The 17,040-nt window shown below is 35.6% G+C and overlaps 1 protein-coding gene across 2 annotated transcripts in view; it reads right to left on the reverse strand.

Moving 5' to 3' along the window:
- LOC149082635 (uncharacterized) overlaps positions 1-17,040 on the reverse strand; it is a 74,597-nt gene that overhangs the window by 20,334 nt on the left and 37,223 nt on the right. For both annotated transcript variants that reach the window (XM_089235902.1, XM_089235901.1), the window contains 6 exons: positions 15,020-15,221; positions 14,542-14,612; positions 9,691-9,787; positions 8,472-8,539; positions 6,814-7,128; positions 3,907-4,095 (listed from right to left, as the gene is read on the reverse strand). In XM_089235902.1, coding sequence (XP_089092028.1) covers positions 3,907-4,095; positions 6,814-7,128; positions 8,472-8,539; positions 9,691-9,787; positions 14,542-14,612; positions 15,020-15,221 — 942 coding nt within the window. The remainder of the gene's footprint in view (positions 1-3,906; positions 4,096-6,813; positions 7,129-8,471; positions 8,540-9,690; positions 9,788-14,541; positions 14,613-15,019; positions 15,222-17,040) is intronic.

Here is a 17,040-nt window from a genome sequence, read left to right on the forward strand (position 1 = left end):
CACCACCATAGACCTTTATGTCTATGCAGGAAACAAATCATATCATCGTCACGATATGGCAAAAAAAAACTTTTTTCCTAAAAATACACAAAGAAAAAACTATATACAGTAAAACCTTGATAAGTCGTCACCGCATACGATTTATGAAAATCGTATAAATTTAAAGTAATATGACATTTATTAAAATATGAATCAAAATAACAATATTAATAAAATTTATAGATTGCGAAAGAAAAATAATAGCAATTTTTTGTCTCTTATTACTTAAATTATTGTGGTAAAATGTACTGTACACTTTGATTTATACCAGTAATTTTTAATTTTGACTAACAGAGCATCTGTTAGAATAGGTAGCTTTTCCTCATAACAGAATTCTCTATTGCACATTAATTTTACATATACATCAAATTTAATTTTAGTGCTTTAATTCTTCATCAGTAGTTTATGATACAACTACAACATAATCTTGAACACTTATGACTTGGTGGAGGGGCCCTGGGCAGTTAAAAGTAAACAGAAGACCTCAACTTTTGGGAAAGATTGTCCGATTTTTTTCAACAGATATTTTGTTTAAATTTCCAGCCCTAAATTAATAGAGTCCATGCTTTCTATGATAATTTATTATCCGTAACCGTTTCACTTTGACTTTAACTTGATTAATTTGATTCTTCGATTTACATAATTTTGATTTTCTTGCACTATATGTAATCTTTAACGTATCAATAAATTTTGGTTTTGCCGGAGATGCCGAAGTGCTTACGTTGCTTCTTGAGACAGAGCTTGGGTGTCTTGCAGTTTTTCCAGTAGAGCCCATGCAAAAATGAGATCTAGCTTGAACAGTCCCCAAAAACCTTAGTCTGCAAATAAACTTCCCCAGCATAACTTTCGTTACGTAAACTGTTCCATTTGGATACATAGGATTTTATGGTGACTTTTAAGCATATGGCAATGTTGTTAATAAACTCTTTTTTTTAATGGGAGCCATAAAAATAGTCTGTTCCTCTTTCTCAAACTTTTTCATGGTGAACTTTTTCATGAGTTAACTGAAATTAGCAACGAGTAAACGAGGGTTTAATAACATTGTTATCTATAAGAGCTGGAAGGGCCTGAAGAAAAATGACGACTTAACCGGAGTGATGACTTATTAGGGTGACGACTTAATGAGGTTTTACTGTATATAGTTTCCTCTCAATTTGTGAAAAAAAAAATTTAATCCCAACCTTTCCATATCGGGAAACCCTCCCATACTGGTCTGTATAATTTACGTTGTAATAATCCACATAATGCACATGTGCGACAAACTGCAAAAAAAATAGCTTATTAAAGACCATCCCTGTAGTTATTTCACTTTTTTTCTCTTTCTTTCTTTCACTGTCTGTGATGTACCTAATCCTGTTGTTTGTATGAGGTCACTCTGTAAAACTGTAGGGTTGAAGGATTTCAAAATTCATTATTGGGCCCTATTGGCATTCAAAATATTAATATTTACTTTTTTTTGAGTGACCCATAATAATTTCGAAGAATATTAAGATATTTTTATATTTTTCTGCATATTTTAATGAGTATAATAAGTGGTAATTTTTTTTTGAAACTTTTTGAAGATGGCACCTATGGACTCTTCCCTTGTAAGAAGTATAGAATAAGATCCTACGAATAAGGTTACCAGATTTGAAAACAGAAATGAGGATGCCTGTGCAAGCACCTTTGAAAAAATTTATTTTGGTAATTTTCACAACAGATGGCTTCATTAAACAGGATTTGGATTACCAACAAATAATAATACATCTTCCTTAGCTTATGATGAATAGTTCCAACCAACTGTTTTGCCTGGTGCATGACAAGAGGTTTTCTTTGGCTAAGAACCTTGTTTTCTGTTATGTTTATAGACATTTTTCTGAAAGCTTTCATAGCCTTGTTAAGCTGTACTCTTCCTCCCCCCCCCCCCCATGAAAGAGTTGTTTCTTAATGGAGGTGATTTATTAAGGAATGAGCATTGAGTGTCATTTCCATCCTTTGTTGTTTATTTCTTGATGGAAGAGGTGATATATATCCTCCTCCTTCCCCTGCACCAGTGCAAGACATTAGCTGTTGCTGAATGAACAATGGTATTCTCAAAATGGATGTTATGGTTTTCGTCATCCAGAGCTGTTTCTCGGACTGCCTTTTCCATATTATTCTGGAGCAAGCTGGGCTGTGGCTAGATTAGCATGTCTTGCTTAGAGGCAACTTGGGTTCTTGTATTCTGAGAACTTTGACATTGATTGGTCAAAACGATGTAAAAACATATAAAAATATATATATACATTCATGTCGACAAAGAGATATGTTTCAGAATGAAGATTTTCCCACAAAAAACAAAAATAATACTGGAAAATGAAGACAAAACAAAAAGTATGGATGCTTGAAATGACATAAAAAATGAGGATGTCTGGGAACCCTACCTAAGAGCTACCACGCGTACAAGTATGAAATGTGGAATTTTTTTTTTAAACACGTTAAATTCGGAAGAATGATAAAAAGTGCTTTATTCAAAGTATGCTCCATTGCTTGTTATACATTTTTTCTATCTTTTGGGCAATTTGTGAATACCACACCAGTAAAAATCTTCCTTTTTTGCTGCGAACCATTCATCAAGCCCTTTTTTCACATCTCCGTACGAACCAAAGCGCTGCTCAGCAAGTGCGTGACCCATTGATGCAAACAAGTGGTAATCGGAAGGAGCCAAGTCTGGTGAGTAAGCCGCATGGGGTGGAACTTCCCAGCTGAGTGCTTCCAACGTGCCGCAAACCGCTTTTGCCGTATGTGATGGAACATTGAACATTGTTATGAAGCATTGCGATTGGAAACAGCTTGTTGACTAACACCCAATTGCTCTGTGAGTTATTTTTGTGTTTGCGTATCATCTTTGTCCAACAATGCTTGCGATTCCATATCTTCATATTTTTTGGCAGTTTTCCATGTTTCTTGTCTGTAACATTGAAGTCACCACTTTTTACCCGAAACCATCGTTCACACGTATCTTGTGATGGAGCATGTTCACCATAAGTTCTCAAAGTAATCAGTATGATTCAGCAGCAGTTTTCTTCAAATGAAAACAAAAAATTAATGCTGTCCGCCAATACTCTTTGTTCGGTATAAATTTTTGACATATTGAACACAACAGCACATGTGATTGTGTTTATGTATTGTTTTCACAAATAAAAAAACTTTAACCCTCACACCAGTGATTAAAAGTGTGTTTCACGGTTCCTAGGGGCATCGACAACAATTGTTAGGGGTGTGTTTAAGTGTGTCACTGTGAGCCAGCAATACTCACAAGGGCCTGTTTAGAGCTTTGACATTGTTATTGTTTAAGACTATTCTGAGAAGACATGGATGAACTATTTCTACGGAGGGTCCTCACAGGAACAGCGAGTGAGAAAAGTTTGAAAGCCACTGCCTTACGCTTCCCGTTCTTTATAGATGATGAGCGTAGTAGCCTGCTTAATCACTTCCTGATAGTTCACGACAAGGGGAAAAGGGGTTTTTTTTTTCCTTACCCATACCGAAAGACATAATTCTGACTATTGGAGTACAGTGTTAAAGAATGGCAACATTGTGGGTTGTTTGCGAAAATGAGACATAAATCAATCTATCAATGCAATTAGGTCTTCCCACAGCATAATGAAAAAAACCATCTCGCACACTACAATTATCATTCAGCTTGAGGTACTAATATTACATTTTACGAACATGAAATGGGGATCACAAAACTTAACAGAATCTTTAAATGGCACAATGAAAAAACATAGACAACATTAAATGTATATACAAATTCAAAATTTGATGTCTTGTCAAAATTTAATGGTTAGATGTTCTTGCTTATGGTTGTTTAAAAAAATCAAATCCAACAGACAATATTCTTACATTTTGCGACCTCTGCAAAAATTCACCAGGCCTGGGAAGTGGGCCTATATAGGTTGGCCTAGCACGCCCTCGTCCTCTCATAAGGTGGGAAAATTCTTCTTTGAGTGCTATTCCGGCAGGATCATCATATTTTAGAGGAGAACCAGAAGATTTTGATATTGATTGGTCATTTATCTCACTTAAATGCAACTGAAAATAGACAATATATTATTATGCACTTACACAGAACCAAGAATGTGCAGTGAGAATAGTGTAAACAAAAAACAAAATAAGAATAAAATAATAAATAAAAATAATTTCTATCTATTAATTAATCATCATGGATAGTATGGCATTGCTGGTTAACTGATATTGATAATTCAATGCATAAAAATAAAATGCAGTAAAAGACAGCTGTAATGAGTACACTTTATTATGGGAATCTCACTATATTACAAAGGATTGTCCTGTTAAAAAATACCTATTGCTTATAATGAGAATCCAGTCATAAGCAATAGGCATTATTACTCTATATCTTCAATGGTAATATTAAAACAATTACATCCAACCAACCGATGACCGATCGCAGCCTTGGCAAATCATTCTGCAATGACTTGCAGACAGCTAATTCTTCAACGGGTAGACCCTCACATCAAATGACTAGATACTTTCAATTTTAGCTTTTCTTAAATATTTTTATAAATTTCAAGATATTATATATTCTTAAATTTAAAAAATTTTGATTTTCTTATTTTAAAGAAAATGAAAATGCAAATTTTTATGGCAATTAGTATAAGACCAAAAACGAGTTGTCCAAATGAAACGAAATTTACAACATTAATATAACCAAGTGATTACATAATTAAAGAAAAGAATCATTTGTTACAGGAAAAACTACAAATGAATGGAGGTTCTAGTACCCCTAGCCTGTTGGGCCACCTCTAGCCTGAATGCACGATGCGATATGGGTGGGTATTGAGGCATACAGGTCCTGTATGGTGTCCTGCATCATTTCATGCCACAGTTGCTGTAAGCGGACCTCTAGTTCAATCAAATTTCTGGGCTGCCCAACTTGCCATCCCAACGACCCCAGATGTGCTCGATTGGTAACGAATCTAGGGATCGGGCAGGTCAAGGAAGGGTGCTAATGTGGCGAAGGCATTCCTGTGACACCCTTGCTGTGTATGGTCGAGCATTTTCCTGTTAAAAAATAACTCCTGGGAACCCTGCTAGAAGTGGCAACACATGTGGCTGAAGGATGCCACGAACGTACCGCTGGGCTATCATGGTACTGTGGATAAATATTAGAGGTGTTGTATGCGACGGCACCTCATACCATCACACCAGTTGCGCCGCTGTATAGTGAAGGCAGGATTGATATGTTTGCCACAGGTTCAACACCACTCCAAACGAAGGCAGTGGTGAGTGGGTGGATTGCACACGTAATGGGTGCCGCGATACCAAATGTTCTTCAGAAAGATTCTTTGCGACAGTATACAGACAGATACAGTGTAACAGTGTCCATGGGCCCCCAGCATTAAAGTCTGAAATCTACATCGCATAAATACATGAATGTTTACTTTTGTTGTTTTTCATAGGCAGCAGTGGTCGTGTGGCGACGATCAAGGCAGATCGTGATGTGGCCGGCCTGCAATCATATGTGCGGTTGCGAGCAAATACCGGCCGCACGTTGTCACAATCTCTCACTTTTCACCGCATTTTAACTCTGATAATTTCTTGTTTGTTAGCGCAAAACGGTCAGTTGCGGTCGTTAAACTAAAAAAAAGTCATGTCATAACTTGAATAACTCTTGATCTATATTTCCTGGCTGGTTCGGTGGAAATGATTTTATCACAAAAGGTTTCGTAATGAATGTCTAACAGATTTTATGAGTTTTACAGCACTGATCAGCTCATTATCAGCCTGCTCTGGATGATGAAACCCCAAATGAATTATTGGTGAAGAAGTCTATCTACACTGATTTACTAGTTTCCAAGGACTTTCATCGCTAATCTCTGAGAGATCTTCGCCTGGTGCTGGCTGCTTGTGATTTACTATAAACTCCGGAACTTTGTTCTTCAATTAGCAGTACAAACTTGGATGGATCTGTATTGTGTCTATCCTGGTCTATGACCAGGAAGGTGATGTTCAGCAGAACATGGACTTCCCATGGTGAGAGCGAACCATGTCTAGTAAATTCAAATTTTTTGAACTGAAAGAAAAAACTTAAATGTAAAATTGTTATTAACAAAAAATTTAAGGTTAACCTGTTAATGTAAATTTACAAAAAAATCTACTAAATGTAATAGAGCAATTGAAGTGATACAAAACAAACTTGTTTATTTCCTACTTGTTGCCTGCTTCAACTGAATAATTCGAGAACTGGGCACGTAATCCCATTAAGGGATGTTAGTACAGACAAAATTCCTCTGTGTACCTTTTTTATACCCTAAGGAGAACAAAGTTCAATTGTCTCTGGTGGCATTACACATTGCGCAATCAAGCTGTGCATCTAATCATTTGCATATCTGCCAGACACGTATCTTCACGCCAAGTTTCATTACAATCCGATGATTACTTCTTGGTGCGCAAATTTTTATGCTAATGATTGTAATATGTATGCCATGACACAAAGCAAGAAAACTAAAAGAAATTACTACTATGAATTTTGTATAGGAATTCTCAAATTAAGAAAACAAAAAGTGCTTAGGCATAATAAAAATTTATTAAAAATGTGAATCAGGTGTAACAAGGGAGAAGTTTAAGTGGCTCATTTTCTTCACTTCTCATCAAAACTTATTTATAAATTGGCTAACAGGAATCATGGTTACTCCAAAAGAAAATTTATATTTAATTTTAGGCATATTTTTGTAGCTTTGTATCAATCAAGAGGATAATTCCATTGAGTGCAAAACGAAAAATGTATACCTTTGATTCTTCAGTCAAAGGAAAACTCTCAACACTTCTGCTTGACTGCTGAATTTTGCTTTTAGAATAATGATTTCCACTCTTTTCCTCTTTGGGAAAACTACATTCCCTGATTCTGTTGGAATAATTCTGATGAGTAGCTTCTATATTAATGTCATCTCTGTATTTCGACCACTTTGCCTCATTTGCTTGATTGCTAGTAATCTTTGGACGAACAGATCGAGGTGCCTTTGCATACCCATCTTCATCTGATTTGTTTTCATCTCGATCACAATCTTGTTTTGGGTAATGAAGTAGATCAGGACGACACGCAGACTTATCAATCAATTAAAAAAAAAAACATTAATAGTGTTCAATTTTCAATGAACTATCATATTCATAAATGATGAGACAAAACATATTTTCTTGAAATTATAAAATGAAAGCCTTCTATATCAATGACAAAAGTGGATCTTGTGAAAAAATTGAATATTTCAAGTCAATGATGTAAAAAGATCTATATGAATAAAAAAAATAAATCTATGCTGAAATAACATTTTTTAAAAAAGACATTAAATTATGCTTTTTTTTTTCCTTAATCTTAAAACACGACTCCCAGCAAAATCTGCTTGATCATTTCCCAGATCAAAACTCAAAAATTTGCTTCATTAAAGAGAGCATACGCAACATCAGCTTTGGCCAAACACTGATCCAAATAGTGACAAACACAATAAAATTCTCTCCTAAGAAATAAATATTATTACAAACCTTAGCTTTCCAAATGTTTTTCAAATTTGTTTTTGCAGATGTTTTCCCTGACTTTATGAGAATACTCTTATTGCGCATCCTCCTTATTTCTTCAAAGCACAAGTTTTAATTCAAAATCACCTGACACCAGAGAAGTATCTTCTCCCTTTTTATATATATTTTTTCTCCAGAAGGGAGTGGCAGGTGAGAGAAGGTGATGCAGGAAAGAAAGAGCAGGTTTATAGATATATATGTCACATTTTCCCCAATTTCCCAGGTTACTGGGAACCCTGTAAAAAGAATATTATCAGAATCTTTAGGATTTAAGAATATTAGGGTGATAGAAAATCTTAAATCTTAATTTTTTGTGAATTTAATAAAGTAGGACTTTTTGAAAATTCAATTAAGTTTATAATTTTCTCCAAATTATTTTGCGCTATCATTGTTTTTGCAACAGAAGCTGAAAATGAAATAAATTAACTTAATTTTCAATAGTGGGTAGGGGAGTGCTTACTCTCATCTAAAACCAAGTTGTTTTGCATGTATTCACGCTATGTTGTGACGAAGCTTTTTGAACATCCTATAAACAGGATTCTACTGTATTTACATTATAAAAATGAAGCTCACACATTAATAAGTGACACAATATTAAGTAGAAATGATTCAAGACTGATTCTGAAAAACATCTAGTTAAGAGATTCTACTGTACTCAAATGCATTTTTTCTTCGATGAAGTCTTGTCTGGTGTTGCTTCGAAGCTGTGCAAGCACACTGCCTAAATTCTCTTTTGCACACTGAAACAGTACATTTCATTGTCGTACTGTTACTGCTATACTTGCAGATAACAACAGGTCTGTGTGAATAAATTTTTAGAGGAAACATGTTCATCTTGCCAAAAGAAATTAAAATTATGAAACAGAAGATTTGATTACCTGATGACAGATCAGGTCATTTGCAGGAAAACACTTGTCACAAAATTCACAGGGAATTTCATCAATGACTGTATAATGAAATCAAAATATGAATTAATGAGATAAAAATCAAATTTTGTATGCAGTAATATATTTTTATTTATGTGTTTTCTTGAAATAATGCAAATTTTTTCAGAATCAAAATAGAAAGATAAAACACATTATATAATTTATCTATAAAATTATAAAGTATTTATCTATAAATTATAAATTATTGCAGTAAAGCAAGATAAATTTATGTCCCTGCTCTTTAATTAATTGAAGTTATCACTTGAGTATGTTGCAGTTTGGTTTCATCTGGATGAAAAAGTACCATTTGTAAATCAAATGAAAAAAAAATCTGGCTGAATTTTTCAGCCAGATTACATATAGCATTCAAAAGAATTCATGCATTTTCTGAATACAGGCAAGTAAAAAGACAAGATCTCAACAATGGCAACAAAAAAGATAATTTTTTCTTTGCGACAATTCATTTGCACGAGTATGGAGCACTCATAATTATGCATTTTCCTTCTATGACTCTAGTAGAGAGATTGATGAGCTAACCTCTTGGGGGGGGGGGGGAGAATTCTTGTGGCAGCACGAGCTCTGCAGTTATCTGTGTGTTTCTGTGTATCAGTGTTCTGTTGTACATAGTGACAAGGACTAATCAGGTATCAAACTCGAGAAACTTCTGAACATCCTTAGTTACATTAGGAAAGTGTCTGATCGACTTGGATTAGAGCAAACCAGGGAATAAATTTTGATTGGATTATAGTAACAAGTAAAAAAATTGAAGTAACAATCAACAAGTTTCTTTTTTATGCACAAAATTCCTACAGTGCCAAAACATTCAAGTGACCAAAGAAATAAAAATTCAAATTATTTCAGGTGGTTTTTTTTTTTTTTATCTTCAATAAATTTTTATAAAGCATGAGAAGTTTTAAACAAACTAAAAATTAGTTATACTATTATAATGCTCGACCAAAAAAAAAACATTTTGAATGCCAGTATTAGCGGAACGTAAAACAATTTGGTCCACCTACAATACTCAAAATAAGAAACAAGATAAATACCTAATTTGCATAATAAAAAAAATAGCAACAAATTTATTTAAAAGAAATATTCATAAATTTATTCTTCCTCTGTCATGTGATGAATCACCAATAATACATGGGGAAAAAAATTAAAATAAACAAACTTGGCTCAGGTCTTTTATCTTCTACTTTTGCTCCCTTTGCAATATCAGAGTAACTTCTGCCACATGTTGCCAGATAATAATTAGATTCATTGCGAACCTGAAATAATTTTAAAAACTATTATTGCTAAAAACTTTGAAAATATTAATACAGTAGTCTTGAAAATCTGAGCCCAGAAGGTTCAAGTCTTCCAATAATCTGAGGCACTGAAAAATTTTTGAAAATTTTACTTTTTGAGACCCTCTTTCTCTTTTTTCCCCTCCAAGAACCTAACTTTCTTATTTTCTCCAGGAATACTATATAATCACAAATAAAAAGTTTTTAACAGCTGACTGATGCGAAGATATATTTGGAAAGAGAAAATTCAACTGAATCCATTTTGGAGCAGCAAAATTCATTTTGGAGCAACAAAATTCATTTTTGGAGCAGCAAAATTCATTTTTGGAGCAGAAATTTCGAAAATGGAGCAGAACTAAAAACTAACTATATCTGCAATGTAAGATGTAATTTTTCTGCGTATTGCCAAAAGTTTTGTCAAAAATGGTTGGTACAAATAATTCTAAACAAATTTCCTTCATAAATCAAAGTCCATTTAAATTTTTCCTGAAGTATCTTATCTGTCACTACTAAAACATGCATTATTGAAATGACGAATAAAAATTATTAGACTCTTTTCAAATTAAGCACCGTGCATACTGAAAATCTAGGCAGCACAAGAATTTCTGCTGCTTGAACATTAAAATCTTATTCATCCTGATATAGCAAAAAAAAAGTGTGTGCAGAATATAATAAAAATTTCCGTGAAAAAAAGTTAGCTTCTCACAGCATTTAAAGAAATTATTAAATTTAAAAGCAAAATGCAAAAAAACGAGAAAAATATAAATACCTTAGTTACTTAAATAATTTCTCAACCTAATAGCATGTTAATAGATTAAAAATGTGTTTTTTTCTGCTGTTTTCTTAGCCTGAAGCCTGTTACAATATTTTCTATACGAATCACGAGTCACTTTCAGATGTTCAGCATTTTAATGACAATTTTTTTTCGAATTTTTCATGCCCTTGAACATAAGAGATTTTGTGTCTTATTCCATTAAAGCAGCGTTTCTTAATCTTTTTTTTTTTGCCCGTGGTCCCCTTTGAAGCATATTTTTTTTCTCGTGGCTCCCCATCTTACTCAGAGTCTTCGACCCTCATCTAGAATCAAGATCCTTTATACGTATTGCATTGATTTTGTTTTGCAAATAAGATTGGCCTCCAGACCACTGGCCTAGAATTTATTGAGCTCCCCGCTAATTTGAGTTCCATTCAGGACCGTATCAACATCATGGGGCCCCCAGGCAAAGTGATGCTATGGTAGTCCCATACTTAGCTGGAAATAAAAAGCCTGCATATTTCCTACTTATTTTCAAAATTTATTGTGCTATACAAAATATCATAAGGTGGGGTCACTTATGGACATGAGATCCCCGGGCATGATCCCTCAAAAGAGTGGGACTGACAGAGCTGCAGCCCAGGGTCTGATATGGTTTTCATCATTTTTTGTTTTTCACACTATAAATTTAATATAGAGGAAAAGTCTGTGTGAAAAATCTAGCCGGGGGCCTGCGATAAACCCCCCATCTTAGGGAACCAGCTACAAAATGTAGGTGGTGAGGCTCGGGAGAGTCCATGCCCTAAGACGGCCCTGGTTTTGTTGTATTCTGTTAAGTTTATAGTCACTAATATTTCGGCTTTATTTCTTTACACCTTAATTTTTCTTCTTAGCTGTCTGCAGCCCTCCAAACTACCTGTCATGGCCCCTATCTAAATTTTCTTCCGTGACCCCCTTGAAGTATCCCAGTACCACTAGGGGGCCATATGGCCCCCGGTTGAGAACCACTGCATTCAAGTATTGGGTGGACAGATTTTTCACTGTTCAAACAGACTTTTGTTAACAATGAACTCTCTTTCACTGTCTAAGTTGCTATGTGCTAAAAATAAAAAAGCCTTCACCAAAACTGGAAAAATTTTGAATTTTGGGCTGCTGCTGCTTTCAAGGTTACAAAGTTTGAATATGTCTGCCCAATATCAAACAATCTATTCTCTGAACTGATAATTACTTTCTTGTAATTCTTTGCATTGTAGTGAAACCCATTCATCACACATAATTGATAGTTCTGTTGGTGATGCAATGTTAAGCAACATCCCAGCAATACATGAGGGAGTAATGTACCATCCCAGCAATGCATGAGAGAGCACAAAAAACATGAGAAGGTGCAAACATTTCATTCTCTCCAACATGTTTGGGAGAAATAGGACATTTATATATAATAGGTATCTCTCACAGAAGCTATGTAAAATGAGCATGCTCCTAGTACAAACTCCTTCCTTTGACTATTGTTAAAAGCATGTCTCTCCCCCACTATTCCCGGGGCGGACCATGCGGTCATATTGGGTGCCGCTCTAGAAGGGGTACCAAGTGGAGTTGAAAGGGAGAAAAAGCTTTGTCGATCAAAAAAAAAAAACGTGGTCAGTAGCATCAAAAATAGGTTCTGCATGGGTCGAGATTTTTTTCCTCGAGCTGGCCCTGTTTGCCAAATCCGGAATTTCGCGATGTGAAATTGTCACAATAGGCAACCGCCGACGCTAACCACACGACCGCATAGTGGCTAGATGACAAAACTACGGATATTTTAGCTGGAGTTTTTACAGATCCCATTTTATCCCGACGATCTCCGAAAAATTTCGTTCATTTAAACGAGTTAACCAATCCCCTCTTCGATTGTTCGCAAAGGCGCGTGTGCAATCTTGTGAAAAATAATGTGAATTTACACCGTAGATATGCTGTCGTTGAATGCAGGTTGGTAGCTGCGGAATTAACATTTATTTTTAGTATATAGCCCGCAGGAGAAAAACGCTCTCCGAAATCGGAAAATTTGGTATATTCATTCAGGGACTTTGATTGCCCGTGGGTTATACCAATAACAGTACAGGATTTTGTACTTCAAATTAGGAGAACTACTTTCCAAGATCACAAGATAACGTGATTGTGGTAGATAGTGGGAAGTGAAAAAAATTGAAGTTTCCCCTCCGTATCTTTTTCCTTGCCTCGGAATGAACGTGTCCTGTGAACAAAATGTTCACACACACACATGCTTCTTTCTCCTGAATTCCGGGTATTTGACGCACTACAGTGCATTAGCGGTACCTCCGCAAACCACGAACAAGAATTGGCACAAATGCGCAGGGATTCCGAAACCTTGGCGCACCATGTAGCAAGAGAACCATTTTGGCGCAGCTCTTGCACCCCTGAACTACCCCTACAAGCAATTGAACCCATGTCCTTTCTTTTTCTGGGTGAATGCTTTAAACCGCTAGACTACAGAGGCAACGAGTTTCTCAATCGTTCCCTGGAGCTCATGTGCACTGAACGGGACCATACAAATCTCTAAATTTGCTGACAACGCCATCTCATGTCTGACCTTCATGTACAGTCCCGTTCAGTGTACACAAGCTCCAAGGAAAGATTGAGATATTCACTGCCTCCGTAGTCTAGTGGTCTAGGGCATTCACCCGGAAAGTGAAAGGACGTGGGTTCAATTGCCGCATGTCCTTTCTTTTTCTGGGTGAATGCTTTAAACCGCTAGACTACAGAGGCAACGAGTTTCTCAATCGTTCCCTGGAGCTCATGTGCACTGAACGGGACCATACAAATCTCTAAATTTGCTGACAACGCCATCTCATGTCCGACCTTCATGTACAGTCCCGTTCAGTGTACACAAGCTCCAAGGAAAGATTGAGATATTCACTGCCTCCGTAGTCTAGTGGTCTAGGGCATTCACCCGGAAAGTGAGAGGACGTGGGTTCAATTGCCCGCAAAGGCAGTTGAATTTTCTCTTTCCAAAAATATATCTTCGCATCAGCCAGCTGTTAAAAACCTTTGTACGGATAGCGGAGAGTGACATCACCCTTGGATAATCACAAATACTTATCACATTGTTTAGGGGGGGGGAATTATAAAATAAAGAAGATACATTAATATGAAACTTATTTGAGAAATATCAATTCGGAATCACGGCAATTCGAAATGGCTCTGGAATCATGACCAGTTTGGAAGCAATATTTATTGTGTCAAAGTCTACCACAGATGTCTGGGGCATGGTTCTCTGTATTCAATGATAGTATTAACATGATGAACCGCTTCAGAAGTGGTTCATCATTTTTTTATATTGTTTCCAACTTAAACATTAAAAAAAAAAATTGAATGAAAACTTGAAAAATTGCTTAGAAAATGAAATATTTTTATGTAGAAAATAAAAACTGACTTGAAAAGTTATTGTAGAACACTATAATGTGGATATCAAATGCAATTAAGTGAGAGAGAATTTCCTTATAACTATGGTTAAATTTCTTAAAAATATAAATTATTGCGAATTTTTACTTATGTGGTGGCAAGGGGGAACTCACAAATCCACCTGCCTTTGAAGAGTACAATATGCACTATGTGGTGGTAGCCAGGTAGTGCTCCTCCTAGAAGAGGGCTCCACCACCCTTTAACTCATAGAGCAGCGGTTCTCAACAGGTGGTCCACGGAGCCCTTGGGGCTCCGCGGCCGCTCGAGGAAACTATAATGAATCGGTAAAATTAAAAATATATATGTTTAAATAGTAAAAATAAGTCAGTAACTTTGATGAATAATTTAAAAATTATCTATGGGGCTCCGCCATAGAATTTTTTACTTGAAAGGGCTCCGCGAGTCGAAAAGGTTGAGAACCGCTGTCTTAGAGCAATCATAACAAAATGTGAGAGTGGATCTCAGATCCAGCACCACCATCAGAGTTGTTAAACAACTGTAAATCATTTGAAAAGCTTACATCTTTTTTCTTTTGCTTCGATAATTTCTTTTTCTGACCCCTTGACAATTTCTGATTTGGTACATCTGAATCTGAAATCAAAAAAAGGGAATAAAGTGAAAAATTTTCATAAACTTAATGTTATTCTTTAGAAGAAAGAGAGCAAACCTGGGCTCTCAACAAAACATTGCACTACTTTAAAATGAAACAAAATACGAATGTGAATGTTTTTAAAATAGATCTACAATTAATTAACAAGTTTATGTCATAAAAGTGAAAGAAAACATGCACATCTCATTCCAGAGATTTGTTGTAATTGTCAAATATACCGCTATATCAGGGTCGTCTTAAGAGCCCCCTGGCCAAGTGATTTTTCTGAGGCTGTACTTGGCGAATTCTCGAAAATTTGAACTGATTTTTCGTGAGGTCCCTGGATGGGCCCATGCATTAAGACGCCACTGCGCTGCATTCAAAGTTATATATTGAAATAAGCACTCACCATGATTTTGAACTGCTTTACCAAGTTTTTCAGTTTTATCTGCACAAATATTAACATGAAGTTCTATATCTTTCATCATGAAAAATTTATTGCATATGGGACAAACAGCCTCTTGAATTGCACACGCTTTCATGTGGTCATCTATTACTCTCATATCGAATCTTTTCTTGCAAGTTGGGCACATTGGATGAAATGATTCTACCTAAGATACAAATAAATAAAAATAAATGAGTGTCATAAACATATACACAAGTGCTTGAATCAATAACTTAGCTTAAAACTAGAAAAAGGAGGAGGCCAAACATATAGTATTTTTCATATAGAAACGTCCTCTCCACTTGTCAATGGAGACGCCGTCCATGTACGGTGCCTTTTAACATATATATACGCTCCAAGGTTGAAATATTCTATCTGCTTCCATAGCTTAGGTGGTAGAGCACTCGTCTGGCAAGCAAGAGACCGGGGTTCGAGTCCCAGTGGGGGCAGTGATGAATTTTCTTCCTTGTAATCTTCACCTCCACAAATAACCAGTCTTTCGATTAATCTTATATAGTATTTTATCACAATTATTTCTTCACTCATGGGTGCTATTCGCAAGGAGCAACAAAAAGAGCTCAATGTACAAAAGAGGTTAATGTATTAGTTACCAGTTCCCAACATATGATTTTATTTCAGATTCACAATGGTTGTGCTTATAGCGGGATGAAGAAGTATGAGTTACATTTGTTTGTTTTTTTACATTTTTTGAGTTGCGAATAAGAAGAAAAAATTGCATAGGAGAGGAGGATAAAGAAAATGACCAGAGCAGTTATGAAATATAAGGGGATGATGATGATCCCTCCGTGGAAGAGCTCTTCTCTTTTTTTTTTTTTTTAAAGATGAAGGGAAAAAAAAGGAGAAAATGGACCAATAATCAGATTGAGGTGAAAACAAACTTCTTTGTTCAACTCACGCACCAAGTTGAGCAGCCTTTTTCTCTTCTTTGTCTCACTTCTCGAGTATGTGTGGCATAGAACAAAACAATACAACTGTTTTTGTTACTAATCTCAATCATTCTGTTATTCTCTACCTCTTGGTCAACCCACTATGCACGACCTAAGGCACCATTTCTAGTATTGGAAGTCAACAAAAATAACCAATAAATTATAAGCAATTATAATGTCTAATATATATGCTGCCGTCATCGATGTTTGAATCAAGGCAAAACTCCCTTTTTCAAAAATGTTAACTTTTTCTCTCAAATATGCAAGAGTAGGCTATTTTATTCTTCCAAGATCATTATATTCTAATGCACGGGTGGCCAACAGCTGGCCCATGGGTCGCTGACTTATGAGGTGATTTTGTGTGGCTCGCAACAAGATAAAAAAAAACTATTACATTTTTTACATTAGTTTTGAATGACAAAATTGTGGTTAATGTAAAAAAAAATTATTTCTGATTTGAAAAAACAATGTGTTTTCATCATGCAAACACAAAACCTCTTTAAATGCACAGGCAGGGGTGGGAAGTGACAAAGTCCATTTCGGAGCAGCAAAATATAGGATTCACAGAGCAGTTTTTGAGCATATACCGTATATACTCATGTATAAGCCAACCCCCTCACTTCAGGACCACAAAAACCGCAATAAATTGAAAACCTGTGTATAAGCCAACCCGAAAAAATCCATGCATTTCAGAGAAAAAAAATTTACATTTTCATGCAAAATGAAATTACAGAAATTTACAATAGAAAATGGTTCAAACATTTCAATCTGTTTCTTCTAAGTCTCCAAGCTCATGGCAATCCATCAGATCATCATAGGGGATGCGGCATCTTTGTTTTTATCCTCATCTGGGCTGTCATCGCAATTGTCAAAGAGGATATCATCTTCAATTCCGTCCATCGCATTGCTGATGCAACACTTTTTGAAGGATTGGATGATAATTTTGGTGGAAACAGAATTCCACGCCTCGTGTACCCATTGCCACACTAAACCAATGTCAGGTTTCTTCAAGGAACCACTTCTTGTAGTTTCTTTATC

Source organism: Pholcus phalangioides, unplaced genomic scaffold, assembly GCF_987345545.1.
Source record: "Pholcus phalangioides strain wild (caught in Gottingen) unplaced genomic scaffold, Ppha-v1.0 ptg000009l_1, whole genome shotgun sequence".
NCBI classification, from domain to species: Eukaryota; Metazoa; Arthropoda; class Arachnida; order Araneae; family Pholcidae; genus Pholcus; species Pholcus phalangioides.